Raw genomic sequence first — 18,140 nt, forward strand, 5'->3', positions numbered from 1 at the left:
ACCACATACATGCTGGGTACCATGCTAGACTCCTTTACTTTATATAGTTAACTTCCTATCTGAGAAAAGGACAGCAGTTGAAGCACAGAAAAAAAACCACTAAAAAAGCATGTAGTCAAATCAATTATTATCATGTTCTTAAGGCTTTTAAGTACAGAGAAGAAAATTAGACAATGATAGTCACTGTCATTAAGTTGAAAGGCTAACACTAGTACTTCCAAATTTTCCTAAATGAGTGACTGAGCATGCTTTTGATGGTTTTGGAACACAAATACTCCACATTTCCCAGCGTAATGAACTTTTTTTAAAAGCAAAACAGATTTTAGTTGCACAGAATTTAAAACAGACTGTAGCTTATGTAACTGAATTTAATGGCCTAAAATATCTTCTCCTAAATCATGCTGGACAGATTTTATTAATCTATGAATAAAATTTACTCCAGGATGGCACTGCACATATTTAATCATAGTCAAATCTTTCTTCATCTAGAAGATCAAATACAGCTAATATTGCTTGGAAAATAAAAACTACAAAGGACTTCAGAATTAAGAATCATTTTAAACCACATCTAAATTCAAATATTGCTTAACCCGACTTTTATCCTGAAGCATCAAGGGGAAGTTTGAAGTATTGTCTTTGTTCAGAGCAATCAAGATAAAAACATCAAATAATTTCAGTTTTCAAAATGGTTTTATTAAATATTTAAAGACCTGAATGAAAATCTCTAGCAATAGTAATATTAGAATATATGTAGCAAAACATAAACACAAGTTAAAAACCAGCTCAAAATAATAATAGCTATTTTTAATTCCTAAGTTCTCTGTTACGTACACAAACATAGGCAGAGCTAAAAAACAAATATGAAATGGCCAAACATCAGAGAAATAACCGACTCATAATAATATAGAAAATCTAAATTATTTCACTGATGTAAAAATGCATGAAATGTTTGCATTCATGAATATCATGATAATAACATATGCTTGAAGTTCAAAGGAAAATTTCTTCTTATAAAATCATAAAAATTCTAAGAAGCATTTTAGCCAAAAATGCCTCATTCCTGGTCTCAACCCAGAGAAATATTTTGGAAAACTGGAAGAAAAACTGTATTTCATTGTTGTCTGAGGTGTCTCAAAATGGTTGGAAAAAGCAGATATTTTCCCCATTCCTATTTGGGTATTTTGCACACATTCACACATGGCATAAATTTAAACTTTGAACTGGCACGTACAAAAATCCTGTATGAGGAAATCACAGCCCAGAAATAATCACAGTCCATAAATAAAAGAAATTTCTGATCTCTGAAACAGAGCACAAAACATTTGCAGTGCCCTGTTTCCTTGGTGGTGAATTAGGCATTCACTGCAGCCAGGTGCTCACACTGTTACCCAAAGCCCATCTCAACACATGTCGGTAAGGGAAATAGCATCTCAAACTCCTTACAAGGAAGCAAATGAAATGAATAGTATATACCATTTCTATAGGGTTAAAAATACACACACACACGCACACACGCATCTGTGTGGAATCACAAAGAACTCAACGGTTCCCACTAATGGCAGACTAGGTAATAAACACCAACTCTGAACACTAGAAAATGTGGGCAAAACCAAGGGCAGTTACTTGAAAGCATCCAAATGCCAACAAGGCAGTGAAAACTTAGAGGACACAGGTATACCCAGCATCTGGGACTGCTATTCCCATAGAAACACCTGCTGATGAGGCAAGTGGAGCAGAGCTTTCAAAACACTCATAGGAAAGGAGACAAAGCCCTGAAGTTCAGGGCTTACCAAAGAGAAAGGACCTTGGCAAAGGCTTCTGACTTTGGATGGGGACACACTCTGAGAGTCAAGAGTAACTAAATCAGGAATTGAATCCAACTTCAAAATCTCAAGCCCTTTCTTAAGGTGATTTATGATCCTAAGTACCCCTACCTGCCTTCTGAAAGCAAAACTGAATCAATTCTGAAGGAAGACTGACACCATCCTCCCCAAAATAATCTCTGCTCTCTCTCATAGACAATGTCAATTGGGCAAAGTTAACAACCAGGTGTACTAGGAGAGAACTCAACATCATGAAAAACAGAGAGAACTACAGGGGAGCAGATATCTAGTGATTACACACAGACTTTAAAGTGACTGTTTAATGTAAGAAAATCAGATAAGACAGAATTTTGTCAGAAAATTAGAAAAAAAATTTTCAAAGTATCAAGTGGAAATTCTAAAACTGGAAAAAAAAAACTACTAAAGATGATAATTCAGCAAATCGGTTTAAGAAACTAAACACAGCTTAAGGGAAAAAAAATTAGGGCAGCCCCAGTGGCGCAGCAGTTTAGCACTGCTTGCAGCCTGGGGAATGATCCTGGAGATCCGGGATCGAGTCCCACGTCGGGCTCCCTGCATGGAGCCTGCTTCTCTGCTTCTTCCTCTGCCTTTGTCTCTGCCTCTCTCTGAATGAATAAATTAAAAAAAAAAAAAAAAAAAAAAGAGTGCTTTAAAAAAAAAAATTAGTAAACTAACAGAGTTTCAGAAATGAAGATGGGGAAAAGGTCAGAAAATACAACAAAATATGGTTGAAATTTTTCTAAAACAGATAAAAATTCTTTTTAGGTTATTAGTTAACGCTGAACAACTCCATAGCACATAATCATATGTGCTGACATAATCCACACAATCCACAATGTGGGAAACTCCTTAAGACAACCTATTATCTTCAATAAATTGCAAGGAAGAAGGGAGATGAAACAGAAACCTAAAGATTAAAGAGACTTCAGAACCAGCCCAACCATAATATGTGCACAGTAACTGGATCCTGACTCAAACAAATGCACTTGGAAAAAAAAAAACAAAACTGTGAGATCTGTAAGACAACTTGAACACCAATCGGATGTGATGACATTAAAGAATCATTATTTTTCCTTGTCTCATTAAGATTTAATAATGGTTTATGATTGTTAGAAAAAGTATCCTTTGGAGATACATATTTACAGATGAAATATTAGGATGACTGAAATTCACTTAATACAAAAGGGGCAAGTAATAGGGTTGTAAATTAAACACAATCTGTCAAGTTAAGTGTTGAAACAAGTGATAGATTGATGCAAATTCATTATACTTTTCAGTTTACTTTATTCAAATTCTCCATAATCAAGTTTTATATATTTATTGGTACACTTGATCTTTACTATTTCCATGTACATTTTAGTTGCTTCTGTGATCGTCTTTGTTTTTGCCTATTACTTATAGATTTGTAGATCTTTATTAGAAAAATTAGCCCTTGTTCATTAGTTGCCAGAATTCTTCATTTTGTTTATAGTTGTTTTGTGGCATAGCTTTCCATTTTAAAGTAGTCAAGCTTATCAATATATTCTTTTATCAATGCATGTCATACTTGAAAAGACAGGCTTCCCTACTTCACATTTATAATGTTCATTCACAATTTATTTTAGTACTTTATGATTACACTTTTCCTCCTCCGCATTTAAATTCCAACTCCTCTGGAACTTAAATTCCCATTCATCTGGAATTTATAAGAGAATGAGATCAAACTTTTTTTTTTTAATAGCTATCAGCTGTCCCAACACAAATTATCAAATAATCCATGTTTCTATTGATTTGAAATGCTGCACTTAGCTTACTGAATTCCTACATATATCCTGAATCTATTTCTGGGCTGTTTCATTGATTTGTTTATCACAAACCAATAGCATTCTGTTTCACTTTTGTATTGTATGTTAAGGTTATTTACCAAGCTAAAAAATTTCTCCTAGCTACTCTTGTATGATTATTCTTCAAGACAGACTTCTGATGACTTTCACATTTAAAAATCCTTATAGGATTTTAATTCACTGCACTATTATTAATTGATAAATACATGTGAGTAAAACTGTTACCCTTATACTAAGTCTTTCTATTCAAGAACAAAAATCATTTTTCCTGCAATTCAAACCTCTCATATCACTTAGTAAGCAGTGTGTCTTGATTTATGGTGTCTGGTACATAGTAAACATGGTTACTGAATGAATGACTCTATCAAACTGTATCTGGGGATTAAGTGTCATTATTAGAGAAATCTGAAAACTTCAAGAGATCAGTGGAGCTTATAAACAGAATACCTTTCAGATATTACAGAAAAAAATCCTAACTAATTAAAATCTTTAATCAGTATCTTCTTCATATACCTGTACAAAAGTTTCATGGATATTCAGAATGACCTTAACGTCTGCATAATTCCAAGGTTATTTTTCGAATTACAATAAACAAACACACATACGTAATTTCATATTCACTTACCATAATATGTACTCTTAAATCGACTCATTTGAACATTAATGGTTTAAATCAGTAGATAGAAGAGGGAAATCGCTAGGTTAAAAAACAAGCTAATGGGAATGCCCGGGTGGCTCAGCAGTTCAGTGTCTGACTTCGACTCAGCATGATCCTGGAGTCTTGGGATTGAGTCCCACATTGGGCTCCCTACATGGAGCCTGCTTCTTCCTCTGCCTATGTCTCTGCCTCTCTCTCTCTCTCTGTCTCTCATGAATAAATAAATAAAATCTTAAAAAAAAAAAAAGCTAATGGATTATTGCATTAAATTAGGAGACAGATAATCATGAATTAAGCTAATGGCAACAGAAAAAGATTAACCCAACAAAGGGGAAAAACCAGAGTCTAAAAGGATCCCAGCATTTGATCTGTGGTGGCAGAGAATAATGGCACTAACCACAGACATAGGCAAATTATGAGGTTAGTCAAGTTTAAGGAAGAAGATAATTTTAACAACGCAGGCAGGCTCAGTTGGAGGTGAGGAGCAATATTTAGGACACAAAGTCCAGTGCATAAAAGAAATTGAAGTACCAGAGGGTGAGACTAAGACAGTGATTTGAGTCATATGCCAGGAAGGGAGGATGAGGTTGTGGAAATCAATATTGTTCATCTGAAGCCATCTTACCAGTTAACAAAATATAAATGAAGTGCCAGTGCTCGTTATTCTAAGTGTAGTTACTTTAAAAAAAAAAAAAAAAAAAAAAGGCAAATGATGGGGCACCTGGGTGGCTGGCTCAGCTGGTTAGCATCTGCCTTCACTCAGGTCATGCTCTTGGGGTCTTGGGATAGAGTCCCGCACTGGGCTCCTGGCTCAGCTGGGAAACAGTGAATGAGTCAAATATAAAAATATGCAAAAGGTGTTATGGTTCTCGCTTTACAAATTTAATTACATAAAGTTAAAGGAAACCAGTCAATATTGATAACTGAATTTTATAACCAGTAATGCCAAGAAATCAAGCAGGAAAACGCCAAAGAAGTTTACTGTTGGGTCTATTAGAGAATGGGAGAGCGTGCAATGTGAAGGGGCATTATCACATAAATTGTTAACAACCCTTTCTAAATCACCTAAATTAATGAAGAATAACAAGGTGAAGCCTGTGCGAGTTTTATATTGATATGTGTACTTACAGAATTACAATACAAAGTTTAGATGGAATAAAAAACAAAAAACAGGCTTTGAATTTCAAATTCCATCTCATGACATCAGCCAGGTTCATAACCTACCTTTTAGTGTTAATCTTTGGGAGAGAGAACATGTCAATATGCTATTTTACAGCACTCTCCAAGTCCATGTGTAAACTCAGTCAAGATTAATTAAAACTCTAATCACTAAGCTGCATGAATCTAAGCCAAATACCAGTAATCTTGTAACAGGAAAAGCTTAGAAAAATGTAAGAATTTCATTCTACCTAACAATTTAATGAGTTAAAGAATTTTGGTAATTCAGAACATAATACAGACCTGATTTGTAATCTCTTCATTAATTTGAGCCATTTTATTTGACAGCATCCATCACAGTAAGTTTTTAACATGCCATAATTCAAAATAAGCTCAGAAAAAATAACCATCTATAACTTATAATTTTACTAATCCTGCTTTGGCCTTTCCAAATTAGGTATTTTACCATGCTTTATTGTCTTCATAGCATAACATTCACTATTCAAGTTGAATCTTTCCAATAGCTTCTTTTAAAATGTTTCAGCACTACATGCTAATAGCTTCAAAACTTTACCACAGGGGGAGGAAATTAAGTTGAAATGCATTTACCTAAGAGTAGACAGAAAAAGTGTGTGTGTAATGCCTTTAATCTAGCTTTGACTCCACTAAGTTTTTAAGACAGTGGGTGGGATACACATACCACAGATAACATACAAATAGTCTATTTTTAAATAATTTGTGGTGATTTTATACATCCTGTATTATATATATTACAGATTAAAAATTCTATCTAAAATAGACTTTTCTGGGAGTTGCTCCCTGGGAATTCCAGAAGAACATTGTAATGTTTATATTCTTTGGGATATGTATCCACAAGTAACTGAACTCTGCATGAAACCAAAATAAGCCTTTCAAGTATTTAAAATAAATTTTCCAACATCATTCCAAGGTGAAAAGTAATTTTTGGTTATGCTTTCATTCCAAGTATATATTACAAAGAATTTTTCATTAATAAGGCTTTTATATGAAATTGTGTGTCATGACCTGATATTTCCTGATGATAACTTTAAACTACTTAAACCTTATTTCCTTATTAATATAAATATTAAGAAAGACTCCTCTGAGGTATATGAGAGTCAGCTTTATGGAAAATTTAACAGCCAAATTTTATCTAACTTAATGAGATCCATGGAACTAAAAATTTGCAGAACAGAAGCAGTGATCTAAAACTACTTGGTATGAACAGATGAATTGTCTAAAAGCACTGCCTTAATTTTTATTATTCTCTTGCAATACAATTCCTCAATAGCTTACCACTGAAAATACACTCAACTTCCTTCACTTGCTATTGGCACTCCTTCACTATCTCACTTAACCTTAACTCTTCTGAGAACCACAGAAAAAACTACAGCCCAACCCATCCAAACTGCCAGTTCTCCAATTACACTTCCCTCTTCCCGAATCTTTCTCAGGCTGTCCTATTTTTCAGAACGGTAAGCCCTGTGCCCCTCTCTCAGTCTACCTATCCTTTCCAGATCTACCTATGCTATTCATCAATAAAGCTTTCTCCTACCATCTCATGCAAATGACTTATTCATGTCTATGGCATTGTGAATGTTGCACTCCCACTATGTTTCCTAAAGGGAGTGAATGGAGACCGGCTAACAGCCACTCATCAACTGAATGCCCAACTCTTGAAAAGTGGAGAGATGCTATGTGGACAAGTTGTGCTGCTTGGCTGCTCTTCCTGCTGGCTTTGCTGCAGATGTTCCCTGTGTTGGTTTAAACTGCACATGCAAATGTTAACTTTTCCCTATAATGGCACCAACAGGCTGTAAGGAACTGTTAGAACTGTACTATAAATGCCAAGGAATTTCTAGGAACATGACGTAACTTGAAACCATCCAATTCTGTTCTTACCTGACTACAGCCCCTGAGCAAAAGGAAGAGGCATATAGTAAATGACAGCAGGTAGCCCTACTTTGAATATTTTCTCTTCTCTATGATGACTAGAGGTTTGTGAATGAGAAAGATTATAGACTTTTTCCTAGAATGTCTCTGACCAATTCTCCAGTTTCCTGAGGATGGGTGGTAGTAACTCCAGAATTATACCAGTGGGCCATAAAATCCAGAACGATGTAGATGTAGAAGTGAAATCGATCCGATCTAGGTAGGCTCATATTCAAACTGTTTTTACAGACTGAGCAAAACTCATTGAAAGCTAATGAATGGAAGCTTAGTAACAAACAGCTAGAAAAGAAACACCTTGAACAAAACCTTTTTCCGGACCTTATTGCTGTAATCAGTTTTAAGAAAGAACTGGCAAGGTCAAGTAAAGGCAGATTATCCCTAAAATATAATAAAAACTAAACTACCCTTTAAAAATTTGGGAGGTGATACAAAGAACTTAAGGGAAAACATTAAATTTGTTTGTAGTCTATGTTCAGTTGACTAGAACTAAAATTTTGGATTAAAAAACCTTTATAGATTAAAATTCATCACATAATTTAATCTCAGCCTGAAAAGTAACACAAACCTACAGCATCCAAGTTGTTCTATAGATTACGAAAGAAAGAAAGAAAGAAAGAAAGAAAGAAAGAAAGAAAGAAAGAAAGAAAGAAAGAAAGAAAGAAAAAGAAAGAATACCAACACTTATTTTATGTGCCTAAATGATCATTTTAGACTTAACACCAACCTAAAAAAGAAAACATTAGATCAAATATCTGGGAACAGAAAATCACTTCACTTAGAAACTCTAAAGTAATTATGCTTTTTAAATCTCTTTTTAATTCTTAGTATAGGTTTCTATCCCAACAGAATAAATCTAATTAAAGAACAAATGAAAAAAGGCTTTTAAAAGAACTGTATAAAGGAACGCTGTATATGTACGAAAGAACACAGACACCTGTTTGTTGGTTTCAGATGTGAAATCCAAACAGCAGAGCCACATGAGCACAGCACTCACTGCTTCATAACAATTCTACTAGTGAGTCCCCCAAAATATCCCAAGCAGAGCTCATTATGATTTCTGACCTAAAATTTAGATGGAAACTATTTTGAAAACCATTATAAACTCTAAATCTGAATTCTGAGTAGCAAGAATTCTTATATACCACAAAAACTAAAAAGTAATAGCTAAAGTAACACATATCATATGCCAGACTCTTGACCTAGCACTTTCCTATGCAGCTCACATAATCCTCACAACAATCGGTGAAGCAGGCATTAGGATCAGGCCCCCTTTTACAAAGAACACAATGGGCGCCTGGAGAGGCTGAGTAATTTGCCAGGAAGCCAGTCTGGCTCAAGACCCCAGTTTTTTTTTTTTTTTTTTTTTTTTTTTTTTTTTTTTTTTTTAAATTGGATATGCTTTTATTTTTATTTTTTTTTTAATTTTTTATTTATTTATGATAGTCACAGAGAGAGAGAGAGAGAGAGAGGCAGAGACACAGGCAGAGGGAGAAGCAGGCTCCATGCACCGGGAGCCCGACGTGGGATTCGATCCTGGGTCTCCAGGATCGCGCCCTGGGCCAAAGGCAGGCGCCAAACCGCTGCACCACCCAGGGATCCCAAGACCCCAGTTTTTAAGCACTCCTCTATTGGCTTCTAAAACCGAAAGTTACTCCACAGGGAATGTATGGAAATTATATTTCAATATGAATCTGTTTCAAACAGGAAGAAAGTTTCAAAAGATAAGAAAAAGGATATTGGGAATATCATATAGTAGAAACAGGGTTTTATTTTTGAAAACAGAGAAAGTACCTATTATTCTAGAATACAATGTATCAATATTTTTATATACCTGGGGTAAAATACCTAGAATGTAGTGAATCAAGTATCTGCATTAATACCTTTTAAAAACATGAACATCTTTGGGACTCTGTTTTAATTTATATGTGAATAAGAATACTTTGCTTGCGGAATACAAAAATACATACTAAAGAGTACTAGCAAATTCTGAAGCTTTATTGTGTTCACTGACTACATATGTACATACCCAGAAGTCCTTTTAAATGATTTCCATCCAGTGCCTGATGTATATATCAACAATGGTTTGATTCTAAAACTGATTTTTACCACTTGCTTTGTATAGTTTATTTCAAGTACATTCCAATCCTCTTTCACTTATTCCTTGTGGCTGACGTTTTGAAGGGCCAGTGGATCTGAGGCTTATCAGACTGAAAACAGCCCAGAACCGCAGACCAGAAAGAGGCCCAAAGCGAAGATCATGAAAAGAGACATCAGATGAAAGTGGTTATGATATCTGTGAAAATTTCACACCAGTTCTTCCAGGCAGTCCAAAGAGCATGTTCTCAGAGAAAGCCAGTTCTTAAAGCAAAGGAGTAGCCATTATGCCTGAGTACTGACTGTTCTTTTCCCATTGGTATTTGTATCATTTTCTGGACTGCTACTTTTGATGGATTCCAGCAAATTTTTAATTCTTTCACTTGCAGGCTTCTTCCTTTTCTTCTTGGCAAGAGACACACTATTTACCACGGAAGGGAGCAGCAGGGCTGCCAACCCCCAGGGCTGATTACTTGATGGGGAAGGGCGATCTTTATCTTCCTGACTTAAAATCCAGGCACTTTCTCTGGCCAGATCTACAAATTTTTGTAGCTGGCTTTGACTTACATTTTTGCTGATGTTGAGAGAAGTTTCAAAAGGATTCTGAATGTGCAGTGGAGATGATTCAGGTTTGTTTTGTTCCCTTCCCTATATATTATTATAAGGAAGAAAAAATGTATATTAAATATATGAAAGACTCAGATAGAACAATCTGGTTTAATAAAATGTCAGAAACATGTAAAATCCCGGCATTAACTTTACAGAGTAAAGAATTGCTTTCCTAAGAGAACTGGGTATGTATGCATATTATAGGTCTGTGTGTATGTGTCTGTGTGTCTATGTACTTCTTTCTTTTTTTTTTTTTTTACCACTATAGTTCTGTGATTATCCTCTAGAGAAAAATAAATCAGGATTATGAGCTATGGATGATGATGTTCAGATGAGAGGTATATAGACTAAATCAATCAATAGAAGTATTTTCAAAGTAACAGCTTTTACCTAGGAGGATAAAGCTGAGGAAGGGAAAAAAAATGAAAAAGAAAAATAGAAAATAAAATGAAGACAGACATATTTTTGAGCCTTGCCAAAAACATAATAGAAGCATACAAAATTAGAATCCTTAAATTAAATACAGTAATTAATGTTTCCCAAGAATAAAGTCGGAAAGGAAGAGAAGGAACAAAGGATAATTCATTATTCATTTTAAAACACTGAACGTTTCCTATTATATTCCTAAAATACCAAGTTATATAAGGCTCTGACAGGTAAGACCACATCTCACAGAGATTTAAAAAAAAGCTTAAGCTTTCATATGATTCATATGAATGGCAATGATGCATTGGCATACACAATCTTCTCCTCTTTCAAATGAGATCACATGTACTACTAAAATATTAAGAAAACAAATGGCCAAGATTCTCCAATGTGAGTAGCACCTCTATTCCCTAACTTCTCTCATGCCCTGCCCAGCAGGGGTCCTGTCTGTCCAACCATCTCTGTCACCTAGGGGTAAGGGTACAAAAAGGATAAAGAACTTCATATAATCAGCGACTTTTTTCTCATATGGAATCTAATTGCCATAGTAGCTTGCATTCCAGAGCCCTCCCCTCCTTCTCCCTTCCCCACACTTTTGTTGTTGTTGTTGTTAAACAAAATCTCCATGAGCAGGATAAGAAGCAGGAATGAACAAAGGAGATGTGAAGAAACAACAAAAAGAGTATCTGATTATGTGTCTTATGTAGCCAATCTTATAATGGTTGTAGCCAAGTACTCAAATGCTAAACAGAATAAATCTAAAGAGAGAGCTATCTCAAATATCCCCAGCTTCGGAACAGATTTTGCCTAAGGTTCTGCTCTGGGTTATCTTTTTTAGAAAAATGTCTATGATTCCAGCTATTCAGATGAACCAAGATCATAAATTCATTTGCTTGAGTAAATTTAGAGCTCAAATTGAGAGAATCACTAAAATCTATAGGGCTGTGTATCCTACTTCTTCTATGAACACAAAAGCAGTTTAAAAAGAACTGTATATAAAATTATGTTTTCTAGAAAGTTTTTCAGACTATAATACACATTTTAAAGGATATAGTATTAGACACTAAAAGAGCTGGCTTCCAAATAACTAGATGAATGATCTTATGGAACTCCTCCAGGCATCAATTTCTTTTAGTATCTATCACTGTGGAATTAAAATACACTAACACATTACAGTGCTTTGAAAATGAATTAAATACTAGTACAGCAGAATCAGATATTTAATCACCAAATATTAAAATATTATTTACCTGTCGAATATTTATGGAATTTTTATTGAAAGCGAAATTGCCAAAATACTCAAAAAATTCTTTGAGTAGTGATTCTGTAAGAAAATAAAACAAGGAAAATAAGAGGAAGGTCTGTTTCAATTAAAAACAAACAAAGAAAGAGGGGGAAAAAAATACAAAACACCTACCTAGTGTTTCTGTGTTTCCTGAAGGTTTAATTCTATTCAAATCACGAATAAATGTACAGTTGTGGCCTTCTATTATACATTTATCTTCTGCATCTTCAATAAACAGAAATGGAAAACATTTCACATTTCAAAGATAGTGCCTACTTAAGAAAAGGAATCTACAATTAAGTAAATCAAAGTTACAGATTAATGTGTTCTATTTTTTAGTCAGTGTTATATATATTTACAGTTATTAGGATTTAAAACTCCTTACAAAAAAGATTTAAGACTAATTACAGTACAGTGATATTAACATTACTTTTTTGGCATACTAAAATTGTCTATCAACAACGCAATGATTCTTAATCTATCTTGTGAGGTCATTAGTTTTTCAGTTATAAATGAAAATGTAGATAGTTTCCATCTTTTACCAACTCAAATCTCAGCACTATCTTAATAATATTTCATTTTCTCACCATTTCCATCCTTATCACCCCTTGGTGCATATTTTTTCAACAATTCATCTGTGACACAAACTGAATGTTCTAAGAGTTTTGAAGAACTTCTGATAATTTCTAAAGGCAACTAGAATTCACTACCACAAAATAAACAGCACACTGGGCTTAAGCATTCACCTTGTCTAAAAAAGTATTTGTATCTTCATAAGGAATCCTTCCCTTCATGATAAATATACAGCCAGCATGAAATTCCTTGCCCATTCTACCTTCCACTGTACAATAAGCAAATTCTCAGTCTTCAAAAATCTAACAGCCACCTCACCTTGAAAGCATCTCCTAATTCCAAGTTGGCCATCCTCCGTTAGTTATTCCATGTTCCATGAGCACTTATCTGACTGCATTTTGACTGTATACACGCTGCCTACTCTCCTACCTCAGGCTAGGATTACAAATGTCACTGTCCCCTTCACTACTCTCCCTCCACACACCCAGTCTAGCCACAACACATGTCTAGCTTACAGCAGGCACATAACCAGTAATCTGAATGATCAATATTTTGAATGCTATAATAATCCCCAACAGGGGGATTAAATATAGAAATTAGAAAGTGACAAATAAGGGTCTTTCAAATTTTTGTCTCTCTTTTTTTGTGGTTTTGGTATTTTTTATTAAGACTTGGGTTACTAATATAATTTCTTAAAAATCACTCTAGATCCTAACATATTAATTTTATTTTTTTTAAAGATTTATTGATTTATTGGAGGAGTGGAGAATGTAAGCAGGGTTAAGGGGTAAGGGGAGAGGGAGAGGAGAAGCAGAATCTATGCTAAGTGCAGAGCCCCATGTGGGGCTCGATCCCAAGACCTTGAGATCATGACCTGAGCTAAAACCAAGAGATGGATGCTTAATGAACTGAACCACCCAGGCACCCCACATATTAATTTTAATAGCAAATTTTATGTCCTCTATTATAGTACCCTGAAGAACTTATACACACACTTAGATTTTTTTTTTTCTTAAAAGATTTTATTTATTTATTTGAGAGAGAGAGAGAAAGAGAGAATGCTGAGCATGGAGTTTGATGCTGGGCTCGATCCCAGGATCCCAAGATCATGACCTGAGCCTAAGTCAGACTCTTAACTGACTGAGCCACCCAGGTGCTCCACACTTAGTTCTATTTTTCATAGGACCCAGACACATGTTTTACTCTTTCAAATTATCAAGTTATATTTCTTGTGACACAATGCCAGTCACATATATCGATGTTATTTTAACTACTGTGTCTTTGCAGGAATGTACTTCCAACTAAAGCATTACTACCATAGAAAAATGAGATCCATGTTAAAATATTTCTAGGAATGTACATTAATGAAAAACAGACTGTTTCTGTGACTGCTGCTCTTCACTAAAAGAGTTTTTAACAGAAAGTACTAAAACTTTAAGGAAAAAAAGTATCCTCTGAAGATAGGGCCATCTTTGTTTTTTTCAAAATCTCTAAGACATTCAAACCTAGCAGCTTGCCTGTCAGGTCTTTTCCCTCCTTTCCTCTCTCCCCCATTTGTTTTTAACATCCACAGTCCAATATACAGCCACCAGCCACATGTGGCTATTAAAATAAAAAACTCAGTTCCTCGACCACACTAATCATACTTCAAGTGCCTAACAGCCTCCACAAGAGACCAGTGCTTACCTTATGTACAACATGGATATAGAACACTTCTATCATCATAGAAAGTTCTACTGGATAGTGCTACAACAGAAAAATGATTCTCAACCTATTCAGACATATGAAACCCGATCTGCAGTACTTTTTTTCCTAAAGGTATTATAGGAAACAATGTCAAAACTTTTAAGTAAATACAAACTCGCAGTCGTGAGGAAAAGAGCCAGGTAATAAGCACCTTAACTATCTCATATTAGGAGCTTGATGACAGATTCCTTCACTTTCACCTTACATGAACTTAGAAACTATGAAAAAGTCAGGTTATGTATTTACTAAATTTGATTTCCTTGCTTCCTTTGGAAACCTTAGAGCCTCATGGATTGGTACACCCATTATTTCTTTTCAGCACAATATACGTGACAAATGAAATTCACTCAATAAGTTTTCACAGACATAGCCAGATTGATAACTTACCCAACATTTTTTCAGGGAACTAATATCCATACTATAGTAACTCATAATTAGTTACAGAGATCACTATTGGCACTCTTTATAGATTACTCAGAGGCTGCAGTACAGATAATCATGTCTATGGGTTGTATAATTATTTAGGTTAATCATTCCGGTCAAAAGAGAAAAATCTACACTGTGCCAGCTACGTACATGCATATCTAGTAAGTAACTTGAAGTTGACCGGCACTTATGTAAGGGACAGAACAGGCATAAAGTTCATATGAAGGCTTAGTATTTTTTTTCTTTGATAACAAATCTTTTATGATGTCCTATTTCATAAGAGGAGCTTACTGGAACAAAGCTTGAACAGCTAAGAATCATTTAACTATATTCTGCTTCTATTATAACTATTAACAGGTCTAACGAAAGCTTCTAGTACACCATGAGTCATTAGTAATTAAATGGGAGAAGGCAGTAGGTGATCTTTGCTGTACTAATCAATGCAGACTATTTAATATTAGGGGGTGGGGTGATATTCACTTAGACACACTGTCATTTTGTTTCCTTCTAGTCCACTCACCCAGAATGCTTTTTGAAATGCACATCCAAGCAACTGCCTCTCAAGTACAGATCTTATCTTGTGAAGAATTTAAGTGTTACAGTTATATCCATGTTTCAAAGGAGCTTTACTGCCTTGTAGCTCACTCAACTCCAGAATGTGACTGATACTTAGATACTATTCTTCACATACGCACATCTATAATATAGACTCTTCTCTATTAATCACTTATGCTAATCAACAGACAGGGTAAAGTTCTACCTGCTTCTCCAAGCATGCCGTATGCTCCAATAACACCCAGCCTCACGGAGGGTGACTATATACTGGTTAAGAGCACATGCTATAGGGTAAAAATAATGAAATGAACACAAGCATCTACCTTAATCCCCTCCCAAAACAATGAAATGACAGTAAAATGACATAAAATCTTAAACATGGAAAACAGAAGAAATAAGAACAACCCAAAATTTTTCAGTTAAAGAATTGATAGACAAGTAGCAAAGACTCAGGAGATCTGAAAAGACTGAATTCTAAACTAGGAGTAAAGAAAGCCAAGAAAATATCCAATTTACAAGACAGAGCTCCCAACAACTCAGGAACTGCAATGCAAGCACCAGGTCTACCTGGAAGCATTGAGACTGGAACCTGACGGTTGAAGAAGCAGTTAGACTCCCCCAGATCTCTTCTTCCCTGACAGAAAACCTTAGGCTTACTTTAGAAAGAGTAAAAGAAAGGATATCTACACAGAGAGACAGACAGAACTGAGGGTAGGAAAACTGTCCTAAAAGCAAGTTTTAACAAAGAATTTATTTGCTGATCCCCCAAAAGCAAGAATCAGAAAAAAGACTCACCCTTTCATTTCAAGAATAGTTCTATAAAAAAGTTTCCATCATCATCTCCTTTCTCTCGAAGGTGTGCCCTTGCTTGTGTCCATCATTGCAGAGCAGACCAACATATGGAAATACTTTGTATGAAATGCACATGGCACTGTCATATTGCTCACACCTTCAGGTATACCTCCCTGGCAGGCAAATGGAGCCTTTCCTATAGCCTCCTTCCTTTGGTAGAAATTTACGGATTTTCTTTATAGCACAGTATTTAAAGATCCTTCCCCCTGTTCATCTCACTTATCTATTGAAAAGTATAGAACGGAAAGGATTTTTGCCCCTGCTGTGATCCAAACACTAAAGAGTGAAGAACATCTTAAATACTCATCACAGAGGAATCTGTACCCCAAGTTCTGGATTTGATTAGAACAGCTAAAAAAATGGATAGTCATTCTATGATGGAACAAAGCAGGCCTTTCCAACCATACTACCTCAATGATCCCAAATCTTATAAAGATCCAAGATCAGAGCCTCTCATACAGACTATATTTCAAAGAGAGTCAGCAGAGAATGCTAAGGTATGTGAACAGAGTTGAATGCTGGTGAAGGCACAGAGTAAAGGAGCCCAAGAAATTTTTAGTGCCATTTTTATTTAATAAGCCAGTAGTAGAGCAACCTAAAGGCCTTAGCTGTGATCACCCCAGGATGTTATGACGGAACAGTTGCAGGAGAACATGACTGGCAGCCGGGATCCTCTGGCTCACTGAGCTACGCCAACAGCTCCAGCACTAATTAGTGTCAAAGTTATGGCATGCTAGTAACCAGAACTTTTCTTCCAGCAAAATATTAAAAGAGTCATGTCTGGGGAATCTGAATAGCTCAAGAGGAATGACCCACAGATAGTGACATAAAAAGCACCCGCCAATGGAACAGTCCAGCTACATTACCCTACAATGAAGCTCTTGGTCAACAAGCCCCCTCCCCTTAAGCTCAGAGGTTCAAATTAACTTTTTATTAGTTCCTAACTCAAATATGAGCAGAAAATCAAAGATTATCAGATACCTGAGGAAGGCTTCTAACATGACACTAAACTTGTAACAAAAACTCAAAAAAAAAAAAATGGTAAAAAAATAATTTATTTAGAAAAATGGAGCCTACATAAGGAAGAATTAGAGTATGTGATGATTCTGACTGTTCCGACAAGATTTACAACCAGTAGCAAGTTGGAGATTCAAGTAGTGTTAAGTACAAACAAAACTAAGCAAACAAGAAATTAAGTAGTATTAAAAACTATTATCTCCAAAGAATAGAAAAAGTTGGGCAGGAAAGGAAATTAATTTTAGTTTACTCCATGGATTAGACCAGAATAGCATTTACATAATCATAATAGTATAAAGAGTGTATAGCAAAATTGAGCCACAGCCATATTCAGAATATGAGGGGCAGAAGAGATATGTGTATAGTGAGGGCTACAGGAGGAAAAAAGGTAATTTCTCTTCTTCCATAAAGGGAAATCATACCTGATACCTAAAACTAAAAATCAAGAAAAATGGTCATCATTTTGCAACATATACAAATACTGAATCATCAAACTCTATACCTAAAACCAATACAATGTATATGCCAATTCCACTCCCCAATAAATACAAAATTAAAGCACTTTATTTTGAAATACAGTTTATAATAGCAAACAAATCAGCTAAAAGAGTTAAAGTAGCTGCCTACAGAGCAAGGAAAAGGAATAGAAGGCACAGGTTCAGAGTGTGAGTTACTGTTACCATGTTTGTAGAATATTTTACTCTTTAACAAGTGCATCTGTAACTTTGACAAAACTAAATTTTAAAAATTAGTTCTTTTCACCAAACACCATTAAGAGAGTGAAAAAGGAACCATAGTATGTATTTATTTGAGATATCAAATATACACACACATCTGTAACATGTGACAAAGGATTCAACTGTGGAATATGTAAGGAATTCCTACCGATGAATCTTTTAAAGAGAAGCCAAGAGAACAATAGGCAACTTAAAGAAACATCACAAGAAATACCCAAATGGCTGATATAGCCCAAGAAGGTGCTCAACTTCATTAGTCATTAGGAAAAAGAAAACCAAAACACACCATTATGCCACTACCATGCATTTAGAACAGCTACCATAAAAAGATAATACCGCGTGTTGGCAAGATAAAGCACAATTAGA

At 35.2% G+C, this 18,140-nt stretch overlaps 1 protein-coding gene across 1 annotated transcript in view; it reads right to left on the minus strand.

The window, feature by feature from the left end:
- Positions 1–9,428: 9,428 nt before the first annotated feature.
- Positions 9,429–18,140, minus strand: part of MTPAP (mitochondrial poly(A) polymerase) — a 29,142-nt gene continuing 20,430 nt past the window's right edge. The window contains exons 7-9 of the mRNA XM_038529915.1: positions 12,001–12,093; positions 11,834–11,907; positions 9,429–10,196 (exon numbers count right to left, since the gene is read on the minus strand). Coding sequence (XP_038385843.1) covers positions 9,834–10,196; positions 11,834–11,907; positions 12,001–12,093 — 530 coding nt within the window. The 3' untranslated portion in view covers positions 9,429–9,833. The remainder of the gene's footprint in view (positions 10,197–11,833; positions 11,908–12,000; positions 12,094–18,140) is intronic.

This window comes from Canis lupus, chromosome 2 (assembly GCF_011100685.1).
Source record: "Canis lupus familiaris isolate Mischka breed German Shepherd chromosome 2, alternate assembly UU_Cfam_GSD_1.0, whole genome shotgun sequence".
In the NCBI taxonomy this organism is placed as follows: Eukaryota; Metazoa; Chordata; class Mammalia; order Carnivora; family Canidae; genus Canis; species Canis lupus.